The sequence below is a fragment of the Ambystoma mexicanum genome, chromosome 12 (genome assembly GCF_040938575.1).
Source record: "Ambystoma mexicanum isolate Mex_15411 chromosome 12, UKY_AmexF1_1, whole genome shotgun sequence".
In the NCBI taxonomy this organism is placed as follows: Eukaryota; Metazoa; Chordata; class Amphibia; order Caudata; family Ambystomatidae; genus Ambystoma; species Ambystoma mexicanum.
The window spans coordinates 205,780,321-205,795,406 of record NC_090936.1 but is presented as its reverse complement, the minus strand read 5'-3'; the positions used below and the strand labels follow the sequence as shown (position 1 = coordinate 205,795,406).

The 15,086-nt window shown below is 45.0% G+C and overlaps 1 protein-coding gene across 3 annotated transcripts in view; it reads left to right on the top strand.

The window, feature by feature from the left end:
* Window positions 1-13,464, top strand: part of RMND1 (required for meiotic nuclear division 1 homolog) — a 647,398-nt gene extending 633,934 nt beyond the window's left edge. For all 3 annotated transcript variants that reach the window (XM_069628317.1, XM_069628319.1, XM_069628318.1), the window contains 2 exons: window positions 8,818-8,934; window positions 13,169-13,464. In XM_069628317.1, coding sequence (XP_069484418.1) covers window positions 8,818-8,934; window positions 13,169-13,201 — 150 coding nt within the window. In that variant the 3' untranslated portion in view covers window positions 13,202-13,464. The remainder of the gene's footprint in view (window positions 1-8,817; window positions 8,935-13,168) is intronic.
* Window positions 13,465-15,086: the final 1,622 nt, after the last annotated feature.

Here is a 15,086-nt window from a genome sequence, read left to right as displayed (position 1 = left end):
TTTTAATATAAGAGGTGGGAGAGATACTTATGTATTGGTTGTCATGGATTTATTGTCTTAATGGCCTCAAGTATTTATACTGAAGGATATTTCCAGTGGTGGAATCATAAAACATATAGAGCAATTATTTTGGAGAGAAGGATCTCCCAGGAAATGTTTGTCAGATAATGGTTCTCAATTGGTGTCCGGGGAGTTTAGAGAGTTTTTGAGCAGTCATGGCATAGAACAAGTAGACACCTCTTTGTATCATCCCCAAACCAATGGGTGCGTAGAACGCTTCAACCGCACCCTCATGGATGCCATTAGAATTGCTGTGGCCACTGGAGGTGATTGGATAAGAACTATAATGGAGAGGACATTTCAGTACAGATTAGCTCCGCATAGTGTTACAGGTGTGTCTCCTTTTGAGGTGCTGAGGGGAAGGAAGCCTAATTCGCATATGTGTCCTGGTTGGATGGGAAAATCAAAAGTAGTGGGAGTGAATGTGGAAAGTGTGAGAAAGAGAATATTTGAGTCAGGGGTCAAATCCAAAGAGCGGTATGACTAAAGGAATGCCTGTAGAGAGTTCAAACTTGAGGAAGGTGACTGGATTAAAATTAAACTGCCTACTAAAGTCCGCAAAAGTGCATCTCTATTTTCCCAGCCTAAACAGGTTGGGAAAGATTTAGGATTTTCTGTCCTTGTCAAAGGAGGTGGTATTTGGAACAAGGAGAGGATAGCACTTTGCAAGAAGATTAATGGGACCAATGTAATTTAATATCATTGTTCCAGTAACCTATCCACTTTAACAACTGTTATTTCAGCAATGTTTGTTTTTCATTGCTTGCATACTTTTATACTTTGTTATTGTTCTGTTCTTTGATTTGGTGTGAGAGGAAGGGAGGTGTTAGGAGGTGCTTAGTACCAACTTGAGATCTCATCTCCCTGTGCAATATTGTTGTCACTCATGGCATTGGGTATCTTAGTTACAAGGGAACCCTGGCTGTGTTGACTCAGTAAGGGTTCCAGATTCCAGGGGAGGTTGAGAGCTGAAGGAGAGAAGTGGTTCACTGCTGGGGGACGTTCTCATGGATGTATCTTTTCTGAATAAAACCTCTCAACTCATGTGAAGTCTCTGAAGTGTATTACAGAACCTTTTAACAACAGCTTATGTGGAATCGGTATGGGCTGCAGAAGACCAAAGGATTTTCTTAAGATGCTCTTTCCCTGTGCACATACAGAGCAAGAGGAGACGTAGTCAACAGTGTCTCGTCTCATCGCAGGCCACCAACACCATCGTTGTAGAAGTGTCACGTTTTTGTGTTGTCTAGGATGTCCATTAATAGGAACATCATGTGACTACTTCAGTGCACGTTGTCTAGTCTCTTGTGTTGGTAGAAATAGGCGACCCTGAACAAAAATGGCAAACCCTCATGATAGTCAACATTCCAATCCTTCAAATCAATAGGTTGCAGTTTGACCCATTCTTGTATGGTTGAGATCAATGTATGTGGTGGTGTACAGAGACAAACAAAGGGTGTCTGTTGCAGAATAGTCTCTAGAAACACAGGAAGATTCTCACCACCCAAAAGACGAGATAAGGTGCCAGCTTCCCATGCCTTGAACCGGGACGGTGTTTAAAGGTGAAATCAAAAGCGGAAAAGAAAATGTGCCTGTGCACTTGACGACTGTTAACACATTTCATAGAAGCCATGTCTTGAATATTGCAATGATCTGTATACATGGTCACCAGCCATTTAGCGCCTAAGAGGTGGTATCTCCAAGCCAAGCAGATGTCTTTAATGGCAAGGATCTATTTCTCTTAACTGTGTAATGCATTTCAGCAAGAGAGAACTTTCTAGAGTGGAATGCCAACGGATGTAGTAAACCAGTGGTAGGACATAATTGAGACAAAATAGCCCCCAAAGCAAAAGAGGATCCATCGGCTTCTACAATGAACAGCACATCTGCATCGGGGTGTTGTAGGACAGGAGCTGTGGTAAAAGCGGTTTTCTGAGTGTCAAAAGCATCCTGTTAGAGAGAGGTCCAATGATAGGGAAACACTAGACTTGTACGTTTGGTCAAAGGAGCAGCAATGTCAGAAAAACCCTGAATAAAGTGGCAATAAAAGTCAGCAAAGCCAAGGAAGGTTTGAAAAGCCTTTACTGATGTTGTTACTGGCCAGTCGAAAATGGCTTTCACCTCGGTTGCATTCATAGAGAGACCATCCGCGGTTATCGGAAAGCCGAAGAAGTCGATTTCATGTACGTGGAATGCACACTTTTCTGCGAACATAGCATTTTGGCTTAGTCTGCAAAGTACCTCTGTTACATGATTTGCCTGCGTTTGGTATGACGGGGAAAAATGAATATATCGTCTAAATACACGATGACATAAGAATCAAGAATGTCATGAAAGATGTCGTTCATGAAACGGAAAGTTGCAGGCAAGTTGCCTAGGCCAAAAGGCATGATGGTGTACTCCAAAAAGGCCATATTGTCTACAGAAAGCCATCTTCCACTCATCTGCCTTTCGGATATGGATCAGATTGTAAGCACCTCTCAGATCCAGCTTTTTAAAGATAGCAGCTTGTTGAGTTGATCTAGCAGAACCGAGATTAGGGGAATTGGATACCTGTTCTTAATGGTGATTTGATTTACCAGTCTATAATCTATGCAAGGTCGGAGGTCGCCTTCCTTTTTGGGAACAAAAAATATAGGACTTGCAGCTAGGGACTGTGCTGGTGTTTTATGTCTGTCGCGCAAGGCCAAGTCGATGTAATCTTTCAGAGCTTGATCTTCTGTAGGGGGTTAAAGAATAAACATGACTACATGGTATATCAGCGCCTGGAATAAGATCAATGGGGCAATCGTATGGGCGGTGAGGAGGTTGAGACTCAGCTTGCCATTTGTCAAATACGTCTAAAAAGGAGGTGTATTCTTCTGGTACGCCTGAGGTTATGGCACCCACGAGGTGCCCCACAGTTACCAGGGCCTGACAAGGTGAATAGTTTACAGACACAATGGTCTGACAGTTTTCATGACAATAAGTAGAGTGGATGTCCAGGCTGCTTTGAGGCCAATCAATCAAAGGGTTATGCTATTTCAGCCGTGGGATCCTTAGGATCATACCAAATTGGGGAGCTGCTATGAGATCAAATGTGAGTTGTTCAGGATGCTTGCTTTGTATGGTAAGAAGTAAAGGCAGGGTTTGCTGCCGAAATGGACCAGAGGCATGGTTTGTCCCATCAACCGCTTGTACTGTTTTTAGGTTTTGCTTTATTCTGTAGTGGCAGTTTCAGCGAAGCAGCCAGAGATATGTCAACAGTTATTTGTGGCATTTTAATCACTTAATACCCGAAGGGGTTGTTCCGTTCGTCTGGGAATGGTGAGACAGGCCTCAATGATCATATGAGTGGATTGACTGGTCACAGAAGTGTCAAGGGTTATATTGTTCTGTATCCCTTGATTTAAGGATGAGCCTTCAGAAAGACTGGCGTGCGTTTTCGTCTTTTAGGACATTCCCTGATAAAACGTCCAGATTGACCACAATAGAAGCAGGCGTTAGTCACACGTCGTTCTCTTTCGGCAGGTGTCAAAGGACCCCGAATACTGCCTATCTGCATGGGTTCAGGAGCACTTTCTATGAGAACAGAAGGGCCTGGGGACTGGCCAGGTGTAAAACTGAGTGTTTTATGCTACTCTCCTTTGCATTCTGCTCTTCTCTCGTCTACTTGGAGAGTTAGGTCAACTAGCTCAGTATACAAGGTAGGCAAAGCGGGAACTACTGCTAAGGTATCTTTCATGGTATCACTAAGACCCCTGTAAAATAAAACAGATTTCTTATTTTCAGGCCAAGAAATTTCGGCAGCCAATTGGTTGAATCAAGTGATGTAGTCCAAAAGTCCTGCCTTTCCTTGTGTTAATTCCAATAATTCAATATCTCGTGTTTGAGCCTTGAACAGAGCGTTCAAGACCTCGTCAATTCTGCTATCAGGATCTCTGAATCGTACAAAACGTGGCTATTGCCTTCTAGTAAGGGATTAGCCAAAGTGATCACGTGAAGGCAGCCTTAGTGGTGGAATCTGGGAAAACCTGGGTCTGCACAAAAAATGTAATTTGCACTGGTTGATAAACGTGCAGAGTTTACGTGGTTCTCCGGTAAAGCGCTACAGAGGAGGAGGAGCCAAAGTGAACAAAGTAGGCGCGCAAACAGGGGATAGGGGCGGGAGGGTGGCTGGTGCACCCCCATGTTGCAGAGGTGCCCCATCCCCAAATTCATTATCTGGTGGTAGTGGGTGCCGGCTGCTCTGAATTGCCTCCAATTGTTGGTGCAATACATTATTGGTGGCAGTCGGGTCTGCCCTAAAATGGCCTAAATCAAGGCTGCTACCGGGTCCTCGGCAGCCTCCATATGTTCAGGTGGGAATAAAAAGGCTTCTCAGTCTGTCGTGAACTTAGGTCACAGGTGAAATCATCCCCCCCCACCCCCCAAGTAACAGCCAGGAAGAACTAATATAATCCCTGGCCAGAATTTGGGACAGAAAAGAAACCTGAAGGTGTCTCCCTAACTAGTCCCCGGGGGATCTGTCATCCTGGTGGCCAGGACACGGCCATTGCTATTGGATCCAGTTCCTGGTGGAGGACCAGTGACAATATCACCTGGTTGAGGGGTCCTCGGGGAGTGGAAGTGGACACCAACGGGTGCGACGTGGTATCCCCCTTCATATAACACTTTTTCACAAGTCTACCACGTAGGATAGTCAGACACTCTACCCCTCTCCACCCTCTTTCCTGACACAAACACTTACACCACAAAAGACATCGGGCTAACGCTAGAGCCGTTTACCTGACATGTCCTAACAGTCAGGCAATTGACCAGAACCACATACACCTGACGGCCCTTTCCCTTCCACACAAGGATAAAAGGTGGAGCACGAGAGCACACTACGAGCAAGGCAGACCGCATGACTAGACAGCTATCCAAGCACGGCAGCTCAAGAGGAGGAGAAAGGCAGCGAGAACCGAAAGGGCAGCAAGGAGAGAAGCGACCTTGCCCTTTCCGGCCCAGACTAGCGAAGCCTCTGTGGAAGGAATCGTAAGACCGTGAACAATAGCCAGCATGTGTTGCAGCAGATGTCAATGGTACACGGAGCATGCCTACACTGATAATCAGAACAGGGAGAAATTGCTTGCTACCGTGGTACCGGCCTTGACTCCAGAGACCAGAAAAGCCAAGCGGTTCATCACAGCCAGTGAGTCAAGGGGAGAACCGATAAGAAACCAAACAGTGTTGAATGAAAGTCGCAAATGACAAAGCAAATTAAGGAAAGTTCAAATAACTGTTAACATCAAAGGAAAACCAGCTGAAGAGGTATCCGGCAACACGCGGGTGCTCATTCGAGAGACTTTGGTTGATCCCACGTTTGTTGAAACTACCAATACCAGAAGGCCCTAGGAGAGCAAGAAGGAAAAGGTCAAAGTGGTCATACAGGGGTCTACCAAAAACACCAGTACATCAGTCTTTGACCTACACATAATTGAAAAGCTAAGGGAGATGAATCCTGCATAGTGAGAAAAGAGAAAGAACTGTACGATTGGCAAGAGGGAACCCAACAGAGGGATTCCGATGGAAAGGGGCAAAGTCTTAAGTCCCAATGAAAAGTGTGTTGACAGGAGTGAACCTGACAGAGGGCTGTCCACAGTGAACTGTTTAAAAAGACATTAAGGCTTGTGAATGCCATAGGTGAAACTGTTTTTAGAAAAAGCTGTAGTGAACCAGATGGAGGGATGCTGATATTCGAGAGGGGTCTGAGCCCAGAAGAGGGAGACCCAGGAGTGAAAAGTCATCACCCAACGTACATTTGGAAAGGAACTTTTTGTTTGTTATTTTGAACACATCAGGTCCTCTGAGGCAAGAGACTTTTTGTAGAAAAGAGACTTAACCACCGTAGGTCCTTATAGCTGAAAACAGAACTGTTGTCTTGTGCTGGGAAAGTTCGAGAGTGTGCTGTGTTCAGGAGTCCCGCCTTGTCCCTTGCTCAAATTGTTGGGTAGGGAGGCCCCCGGCTACCACATCCTGACTTATCGTTTGTGAACACTTCTTTCTTTGTTGTGAACCTTATCCCACACTCTTTGTATTTAGTTGTAAGGAATGGCAATAGTTTTTTTTACTATAGGGCCTTTTATTTGACAAGACGCCGCTAGGACTGCCTTATTATTATTCGATGGTCATAGCTTGCGTCCATCTTAGATTTAGGTTTAGGTGTTTTTCCAACCTGCGCATACAGTTTAATAAACACCCTTGAACTGTGATCACCTGAGTCTTTCTTTACTATTACCACCATGAGTTCCTTAGAGCAGCTACAAGAAAACAATGAGATAGTTAAACATAAACCTTGTAATTTGATTATGTAAACCCCTATATAGGTAACATGAGCATGGTCTCTTTGTGTGTTACGATTATCAGGCCAAACATGGCTACCTACTCCAGTACGGAGAAGCCAAAGATGAAAGAAAGACACTATGTGGTTTCAACAGCAGCAGTAAGTTTTGAGGCCCTGGTATCGACAGATCAGTTATTGCTCTTCAGTGGCGCTGGGAAGTGGTTTAGAATCAGTTCCAGCAGGTTTTTGGTGTGGTGTCTAGAGATTTCAGGTTCATGTTGGACAGTGATGTTTATGGACCCTTATTCTAAAGGTTGCCATGCTCGCGCTTCCTCGCCCATAGGGTTTCATTGCCAAACACCACCAATTAAAGTTTTGTCAACAACCCGTTCTTCGTGTATGCGTCCCCATTATTAGGTCTTATGTGTCTAATGCTGTAGGATCCTATTATGGAGACAGTTCCGATAACCACACCCGTCTGACCATTAAATATGCTTGTCACTGCAGCCCTATATCCAATAGGTGTTTTGAGGTATTAACACCTATGTCATGTTTCTCAATCGAGTCCCATATCAGCTGATGGAGAAATCGATTAAATATATTTCATGATTACTTCTTACACCTCCTTAAGTAGGTCTACTTGTTACACTGTCATTAGTGTGACCGCTTCAGGCACCATTGGCTATGCACATTTCCTTACTTTTGCTACCTAATCCCACACCAAAGTCTTTTCTCCCTTGTATTTTGACTGCTGCTGGCTTATGATCCTGGGGGGGTCAGAATTTGGACTCAGAATTGGACACCCTTGATGACCCTCTGTATCATGCTGGTTCTTAGGCCCAGGTATTTATCTGTATCTTGGGTTGATATGATGGATGGATCTGAAGAGCATTCTTCCTCTCCGATGTAAGATTGTATCCAGATCTCCGTTTGTTGGGATCAGTTGTCAAAAAAGAATGGGGTACCATTATAAAATGATATCTCAATGGTTGGCTGAGGCATCTAGAAAAAAACACCACTCTGCACTACTTCTTTACTACAATATAGACATTAATGTGAAAGGCAGCCACTTAGCTGTTTCTTTATTCTTTTTGTGATTATTAATTCCCAGAGTTAAACTACACATTCTCAGTTTGGCCCGTCCACAGAAACCACATTTGCATTTCTATGTGTGCCAACATCCTGCTAGTTACCTTCTTAGCATTGTTTTCAACTTCTATGGCCTATGTCTCGTCTCAGTATCTGGAAAAGAATATGTTAGAATCAGAAAGTTCTAGAGAATGTCAAAACAACACTCCCCTCTTGCTCAAGGATAACGTCGCTGAGAAAACCTAAGCTGTCTGATACCAGCTTGCTCTTTTGCTGAATATCATTCCAGCCTGAGGCTTAAGAACCAACATCTAAAATCTTTCTTTCACACTGGGACGATTGCACCAACCTCATCACAGTTGTCCTTCGCCCCAACCTTGCCCAACTGAAAGCCGTCCTGCATACCACAATCTGTCTCATCATAGGACCATACAGATTGGACCATGCCACTCCCATCCTCTGTGAATTGCAGTAGTTGTGGCTCCAGGCCCGCATCACTTTCAAGAAACCTTGTATTGCATAGAAGACAGTGAAAGCCAAAGCTACCTGGCTTAAAAACCTACCTTATGGGGAAGCCATCGAAGCACAAGAAGCTGTGACCTCACGAGACTGAAAATTCAGAACCATAAGAAGAAAACAAAACTCTTCTCATGGTATTCATCAGTACACTGAAACAATATACTGATGCAATTCAGGCAACTCCCTCATGCACTGAAGGAAGGAGATGGCATTCTGGCTCTTTAAAGTATACTTCATCAGCTTCTGATCACTGAATCTGCAAGCCCTTCCCAACTTTCCCTCCAGCCCCTATCCCTCTGCTCAGCTTCTTTGTATCCAACCTCTTTAACTACCTATCTACCAACATACATACATAGCACTCTGTGAATGGAATAGGATAGTATTATTTTTAAAAGTGGTAGGATTATTACTCCAAGATTAACATGAAGAAATTATTGCTTAAGAAGGCCATCAAGGGTAACTTAGTCCCATGTGATCAAATCTTACATGGCTTCTATGAAATCGGGACAACGATAGCTTAAGCCTCTTAACATAATTTATTTAGTTAACAAGTAAACATTCAGTAAAATAATTGGTTTGAATGGTCGAGTTCTCCACCAGTTCTTATGCTGCCGGAGAGGGGTTATGCTATAGGAATCTGAATCTTTTTTTGCTATGCTGCCTGATGTTGATGATTAGATTCTGCAGTAAGATAGAAAGAAAATGTTTATCTTCAAATCGGATGTCTGTTCCATGTTAGGACTACCAAAGTTTCCATCCCATTGAATTAGCCAAGCAAGTCAATCGATAAGACATGTGCTACGTGGTATGGACATTATTTGTGTAAAACAATGATTCCTTTTTAGGTAATGAATGAAAAGCTTCAACACTGCATGGAACTGACGGATCTGATGCGTAATCACCTGAATGAGAAGCATGCACTGCGCCTGGAGTGGATGATAGTAATTCTCATCACTATTGAGGTATTGAGAGCTTATATATCTTCTAGTTCATGTCCATCTATCACTGGGAGCTGTCACAAAGCCGAGAGGGATCCACACAAGGCCGATAATAAAACTTGGAATTTTAACAAGGTTTATTGGAATAAATTGTATTTCTATGTCATAAATTCAAATTGCCCTTTAATTAGACTCGGTGATGTTTGCCATTGACTTTGTTTGACTCTTTTGGACAACTTATTTTGCCCTTTTTTTTAAATGCGGGTTCCACCCCGTGCCCTGCTCTTCACCTCTTCAACTGCCCTCTCCATCTGTGCTGCTCCACACTTCATCTGTTTCCTTGTGCTGGTAACTGTCTGTAACATAGTGACAGAGGATCTAGAATTACTCCAGACTAAAATTATGTTATGCCATGTTACAGGTATTATAAAGTGTACATCTACCACAAGGGCACCTTGGAACTAGGACGCGAAACCAGGGCAGATAGCCAGTGTTTCGCACCTTGAAACACTTGTGTATAGGCGCATTATAAATACCATATCATATCATATACAGAGAGAAAAGCAAGGTTTTTAGTGCACGGCGGAACTGCAGGTGATTTGTTAATTTCCGTGTGCCTGTAGGAAGCTCATTCCATAAGGTACCTGCCGCGATCGAGAAAGCCCAGCCCCCCCAAACGGGTTTTCCGGAATTTCAGGATAGTAACCAGATTTGCCATTTCTGACCGTAAGAACCTAGTTTGGGTGTATGGCCTGAATATTTCCTGGAGGAATTCAGCCCCAACCCATAATATGCCCGGTGTACAAGGCACATGGCTTTAAACTTAATTCTTTTCACCACCGGGAGCCAGTGTAGAGCCCAAATCACAGGACTAATGTGGGCACCATGTGGTGATCCCGTCACCACTCTGGCTGCCATATTCTGCAATCGCTGAAGCCGCTGAATCAGGCCCTTAGGTTGCGCCAGGTAAAGGGCATTGCAGTAGTCAATGCGGCTAGAGATTAACATAGGCCACCACCTGAGGATGCATTTCCTCTGGAAGACGAGTCATGATCTTGCGAAGAAGCTTCAGCAGGTAAAAGCCCGTCTAACAGACCGAGCAAACTTGTCCGGCCATCGACAATGTAGATAACAGTGCAACTCGTATGTTTTTGACCGACGTGACCAGAGATGGAAGATTGCACAGAGCTGACGGCCAGAACGCTGCGGATCACAGGGAAGTGCCAAGAGAGCCCACCCCATCTCCTCTGTCTTATCACCGTTTAGTTTAAGCCAGTGGCTGTCCATCTAATTCCTCAAGGCCAACAGACACTCGCACAGTCTCGACGACACCTCAGATTGGTCAAGATCTAACCGTACCAAAATCTGGGTGTCGCGACTGGAGCCTGTGGAGAAGGTGGAAACGTGGACGCCATTAGATTGTGCCGTCACATTTTCTCCCTTCTGCCGGCCTCGGACTAGTTGTTTTCAAGATGGCGGCCGCTGATCGTTTATCAACATTCGGCAGTCAGCGTTCCGCGCGTTGCAACTGAGTTTTTCTCTGTTCTGTTGCATGCGCTAGTTTTTCCTTCTATTTGCCCCCTTGTTGCCTTCTGCTCAGTGTCCCTGGTTTCCCCTTCTCTCCTCGTTTGGGATTCCCCGGATTCGCTACTACTTCCCTGCCTCCCGTTTTCACACTGGTTCGCTTGCCTCTCCCCCTTCTGCTCGCCGGTCCGCTCGGACTTCCCTATTCTCGCAAATCCTTAGATCTGTACATTGGCTTCTCCTTCATTCAGTTTCACCTACCTGTCTGTCGGATGCTTAGGCCTTTCTGTTTTCGTATCCTCGGCTGAGGAAGTTTACTTGTGCTCCGGCAGTGTACCTCCGGTTTGGATCCAGGCTTGGTCGCTGTTCTCATCTCCCCGGCTGAGGAGACTCCAGTCGTCGCTTCGGATACAGCAGACTTCCATCACCTGCCACTACTCTAGACCCAGGGTTTTTTTCCGTTCTACGGTTTTTCCCCTTTTCTGGCTGTCGCGGAGGGGAGCCTCGGTAGGTCTCTCTTTCACAGAGACCACGGTGGCTTCTTTCCGAGGCAGACCCTTCCTTCTAAAAAAGAAGAAGCCATACGTCAGACTTTCCTGCAGAAAGAAGTCGGACTATTCCACGTCTTCAGGTGAGGAGGAGGAGGAAGGGAAGTCTGGGCAACACAGTAAGGCCAGTGATTTTGAAGATATTACTGATCCTCTCGCAGACCCTGTAGATCACAGTGTCAGATGTGATACTGGGTGTCGTCCACGTATGCATAGCATCTGAAGCCGTGGGAGCGGATGAGAGCACGTCCCTCTAGGAAAGAGAACCAGGCCAGGAAGGTTCCCGAGAGCCCTGCTGTGGCCAGGCGGGACAGCAAGATGGAGTGGTCAACCATATCAAACGGCGCTGACAGATCAAGAAGTATCAGTGCAGCCACTCCACCCTGATCTGAACATGGCCAGGTCCTCTACTAAATAGGTGGACTCTCCGAGCAGTTGCTCTAAATGGGGTTGCGAATACTGACCACTTTAGTAACAAAAATGTGGCCAAAGGCTCTGAGGGAGGTATTTTGGGTGCAAAGGCACTAGTAGAACTAAATGAGTTGACCACAGAGAAAAGCTCTTTTGCCTGATTAAGAGCCATCTTGACTTTTCCGGTAAAGGACTGTTTTGCGGCTTTAATTGCGTTATGATAATTGTGGGTCAGCTTCTGGGACCAAACCTTTTCCTGTACATCATAGTTTTGTCGCCATATCCATTCCGCCAACCTTACATCTAGACAGGCTGTTTTCAGCTCTGCTGAAAACCAAAGTGCAGAGGGATTTTTCCACGGGTGAATATGGTTGAGTGGAGCAACAGTGTCTGCCACTTCGAGAAGTGTCTGCGTTAGAGTAGACAAGTCAGATGTAGGCAACAGATTGCATTTATCGGCTGTCAGAGTGGCCAGTGCCATTCGATTCACCCGCTGCCAGTTCTGGCACGCTAAGGCTGTGGGGCCTGGCATTGGGGGACATGTTCGTTCTATTTGTTTTATTGGGAGTTTTATACATGTTTGGCCCACTGAAAGTAAAGGGTGATTTATTCATCAAATAATGACAGTTCAGAATAAGTGGCAGTTCCAAGGCCTTCAGATATTTTGCATCACCATAAGGCCCAATACAATCTCTTCTGGTATGCCAAAGTCCAAAACGGGTTCTCCTCACCCCTAACAGTTCACTGGGCTCTGCAGTATGTAGAAGGCCCAGATCCTTCTTTCCTTACTAGTTATGGGCTCTCAGTTGGCATCAAAAGAAGAACCAATGAGTGTACTGGATTCAGGAGGAGTCTGGAGAAGGGAAGGGGGTGGGGGTAAAAAGGATGGTTTTCAGGGGAATGTTAGGGAAGATATTAGCAAAGTGGGGAGGAAGTTGGTAGAAACATTTGTAGATGTTGTGGAATACAAGGGAGGAGGTTGGAGAAAAGAAAGGCAGAGGGGTGGGGGAGATGGAGAGGAGAAATAGCATGAGGGATTTCAGTAGGAGGGGCATTAAGAGATCATTGCAACTCAGCAAGGAGGCAGATGGGAAAGAGGTGTGGGAAAATAGAGACCGAAACCTGACATGGTGCGAACAGCTCTGTAAAGTCTGTGAAGAGACTAAGATGGACTGCATGGTGGTGGCTGCTGTGAGGTCTTCATAGCAATCATTATCGGACACTGGGATTGTTTTCCATATACAGTTTTATGGCCCGAGACCCTTGTGAGGGCTCTCCAAGTAGCTGAGGACCAGAAGCAGAAGACCTGAATCCACCGGAGGAAGAGGCAAAAAAGAATGAGTATGCTCAAATCCCAAGATTGAAAGATGGAGTTGTGAGGATATACACCAGGAAAGGGATCCTTTGATTGAGAGTTGAGAGTCTCAGAGACTTTGTTGTTTGAACCCAAGGTGAAGAAGTTCTGTTTTTGGGTTATGATTTATTATGCTGACACACTGATGTAACATTTCCAACTACCTCCTTCTCCCTCCATTTGCACATCTTCCTTCTCTCCAAGGTCCTTCTCCCCACCAGGCTCACCTCCTTCATGTTCCCCTCCCTCCCCAAGCACCTCCTGCCCTCCAGACACCTTCCAGTGGTTTCTCCTTGAAAGCCTAACTTATATTCCTGGCTTATGTAGATCCTTCTTGGCATTGCGACAGAATTCAGTTTGCAAAGACGCCACACTGTGATGAAGACAACTATATAATTTGTATGTGCTTTACCTCCCACAGGTGATGTTTGAGCTTGCCAGAGTCCTGTTTTGAACTTTGAAATTTAAAAAGTGAACTTGTGAAGCAGCCAACATATTTTCAGAAAAGCACTTTATCAGATAGCTGTGATACATTTCAAACAAATCATCTCAATCATTATGAAAACTACATTTGCCATCTCTACAAAGTATGTGAAATCCATGAAAAATATTCAACGGAAACGAAAGCAACACAATTATTTAAAAAACTAAAATCAGAATTATGTAAATATCTTTTATGCTGTAATTATTGGAATAAAAGTCTGAATAGTCATGCAATTTTTGCTTGTGTTCTTACTGCTGTAGAGTCCAGATTTTGTCATTTGTATTTTGTTTTCATGTGGAATAAGGAGCCAAGTGCAAAAGTAGATGTGTAATGCTCAGTGAACTGAGCATAAACGTTCAATTTACAATACACTTGCCAATGTTGTGGATGTGGCCTGAAAACACAGAAGAAATATGCAAGCTAGAGCTTGACACAATGAGAAGGCCCCCCCGACCCACCGGCGGAACTGTCAGAGCCTGAAGGATCAACAGATCACTCATAAAACCAGTATGTAAGGTTCAATGGTCTTTATTTAACAACAAAATTGCCCCTCTCAAATTACGCAAAGAGAAACCACAAGCTCATCTTAACTCTTGGTTTACTCCCAGTCTCAAAGCCACCCGGAATGAAAAAAGGCAGGCAGAGACACGCTGGAAAAATAACCCAACCATCCAGAATAAGGAAATGCTTACTAGAATTTCAAATGGATACAAACTAGAAATCCTTCAAACAAAAAGAGACACCTTCAACGATAGAAACGCCAAAGCCAACTCCCGTACAAGGGAACTCTTTACCATCTTAAAAGAATTGAAATCTCCTGATACCCTGACGGATAACTGCATTAAAAACAAAACTTGGTGCACTAACATCCAAGATGCTCTATGCAATAAAATCTGTTACAAGAAAAAAAGCTCAACAAAAAAAGGCATCTAATGACCTAAAGATTCAAGAAACCTTACACTCTCAGAAGCAGCAAGTCAATCAATTCAACTTTTCCCCTGTCACTATACCATTAGTGGAAAACATTATACCCTCACTTAAACCTTCTAGATGTCTAGGGGATTCCTACCCAGTGACCACTATCAAAGGCAGCTAGGGAACAAGCTCCTTTCATTACTAGGATAATCAACTCCTCCTTCAACACAAGCACAGTCCCCACTAATCTGAAAGAGGCTTGGGTTCGAGGGGATTGGGTCCTCCAACGTATTCCATATCTATGACATGTAATCACCACAGCTGTGCTGCTTCGGAAACTTTTTCCTGCGTCGATGCGTCGTCGTCGAGGACCTCCTCCGATGTCCGACGTCATCCGATGTGATAAGTAGGACACACGACGCCCGTAGCCTCAGTTCCGTTTTTTCCGCGAACGTGTTGCTTCGTGAAGCTCGGTTAACGCCTCGACTCTTTGGAGTTCTGTTCTTCTCGGTTCTTCGAGCTTGTTCGTTATTGTGAAAATCCTTTGTGTAAAGATGTCTTCTACTTCGTCTTCGACCCCGCATCCGGGCTTCAAGAAGTGCGGGGAGTGTGGGTCCAAGATGTCGGTGACGGACTCGCACGACGCCTGCCTCTGGTGCCTTGGGGAGGCCCACGACACGGATGACTGTATCGACTGCCAGTCGCTCACGTCCAAAGCCTTACGCGAACGTAAGAAGAAGTTGTCAGTAGGTCGGGTGTCCAAGCCCCGGAAGTCGAAGTCTGCGGGGCTTTCGACGGATGATTCGAGGGGTGACTCTCTGCGTCATCGTCGGAAGTCTCGTGGGTCTCCTTCTAGGAGTCGGTCTCGCCACTCCTCAGCCTCTTCGAGGCATTCTCGGAAGCGCCGACCCCGGTCGTCTTCCAGGTCCTCTTCGAAGGA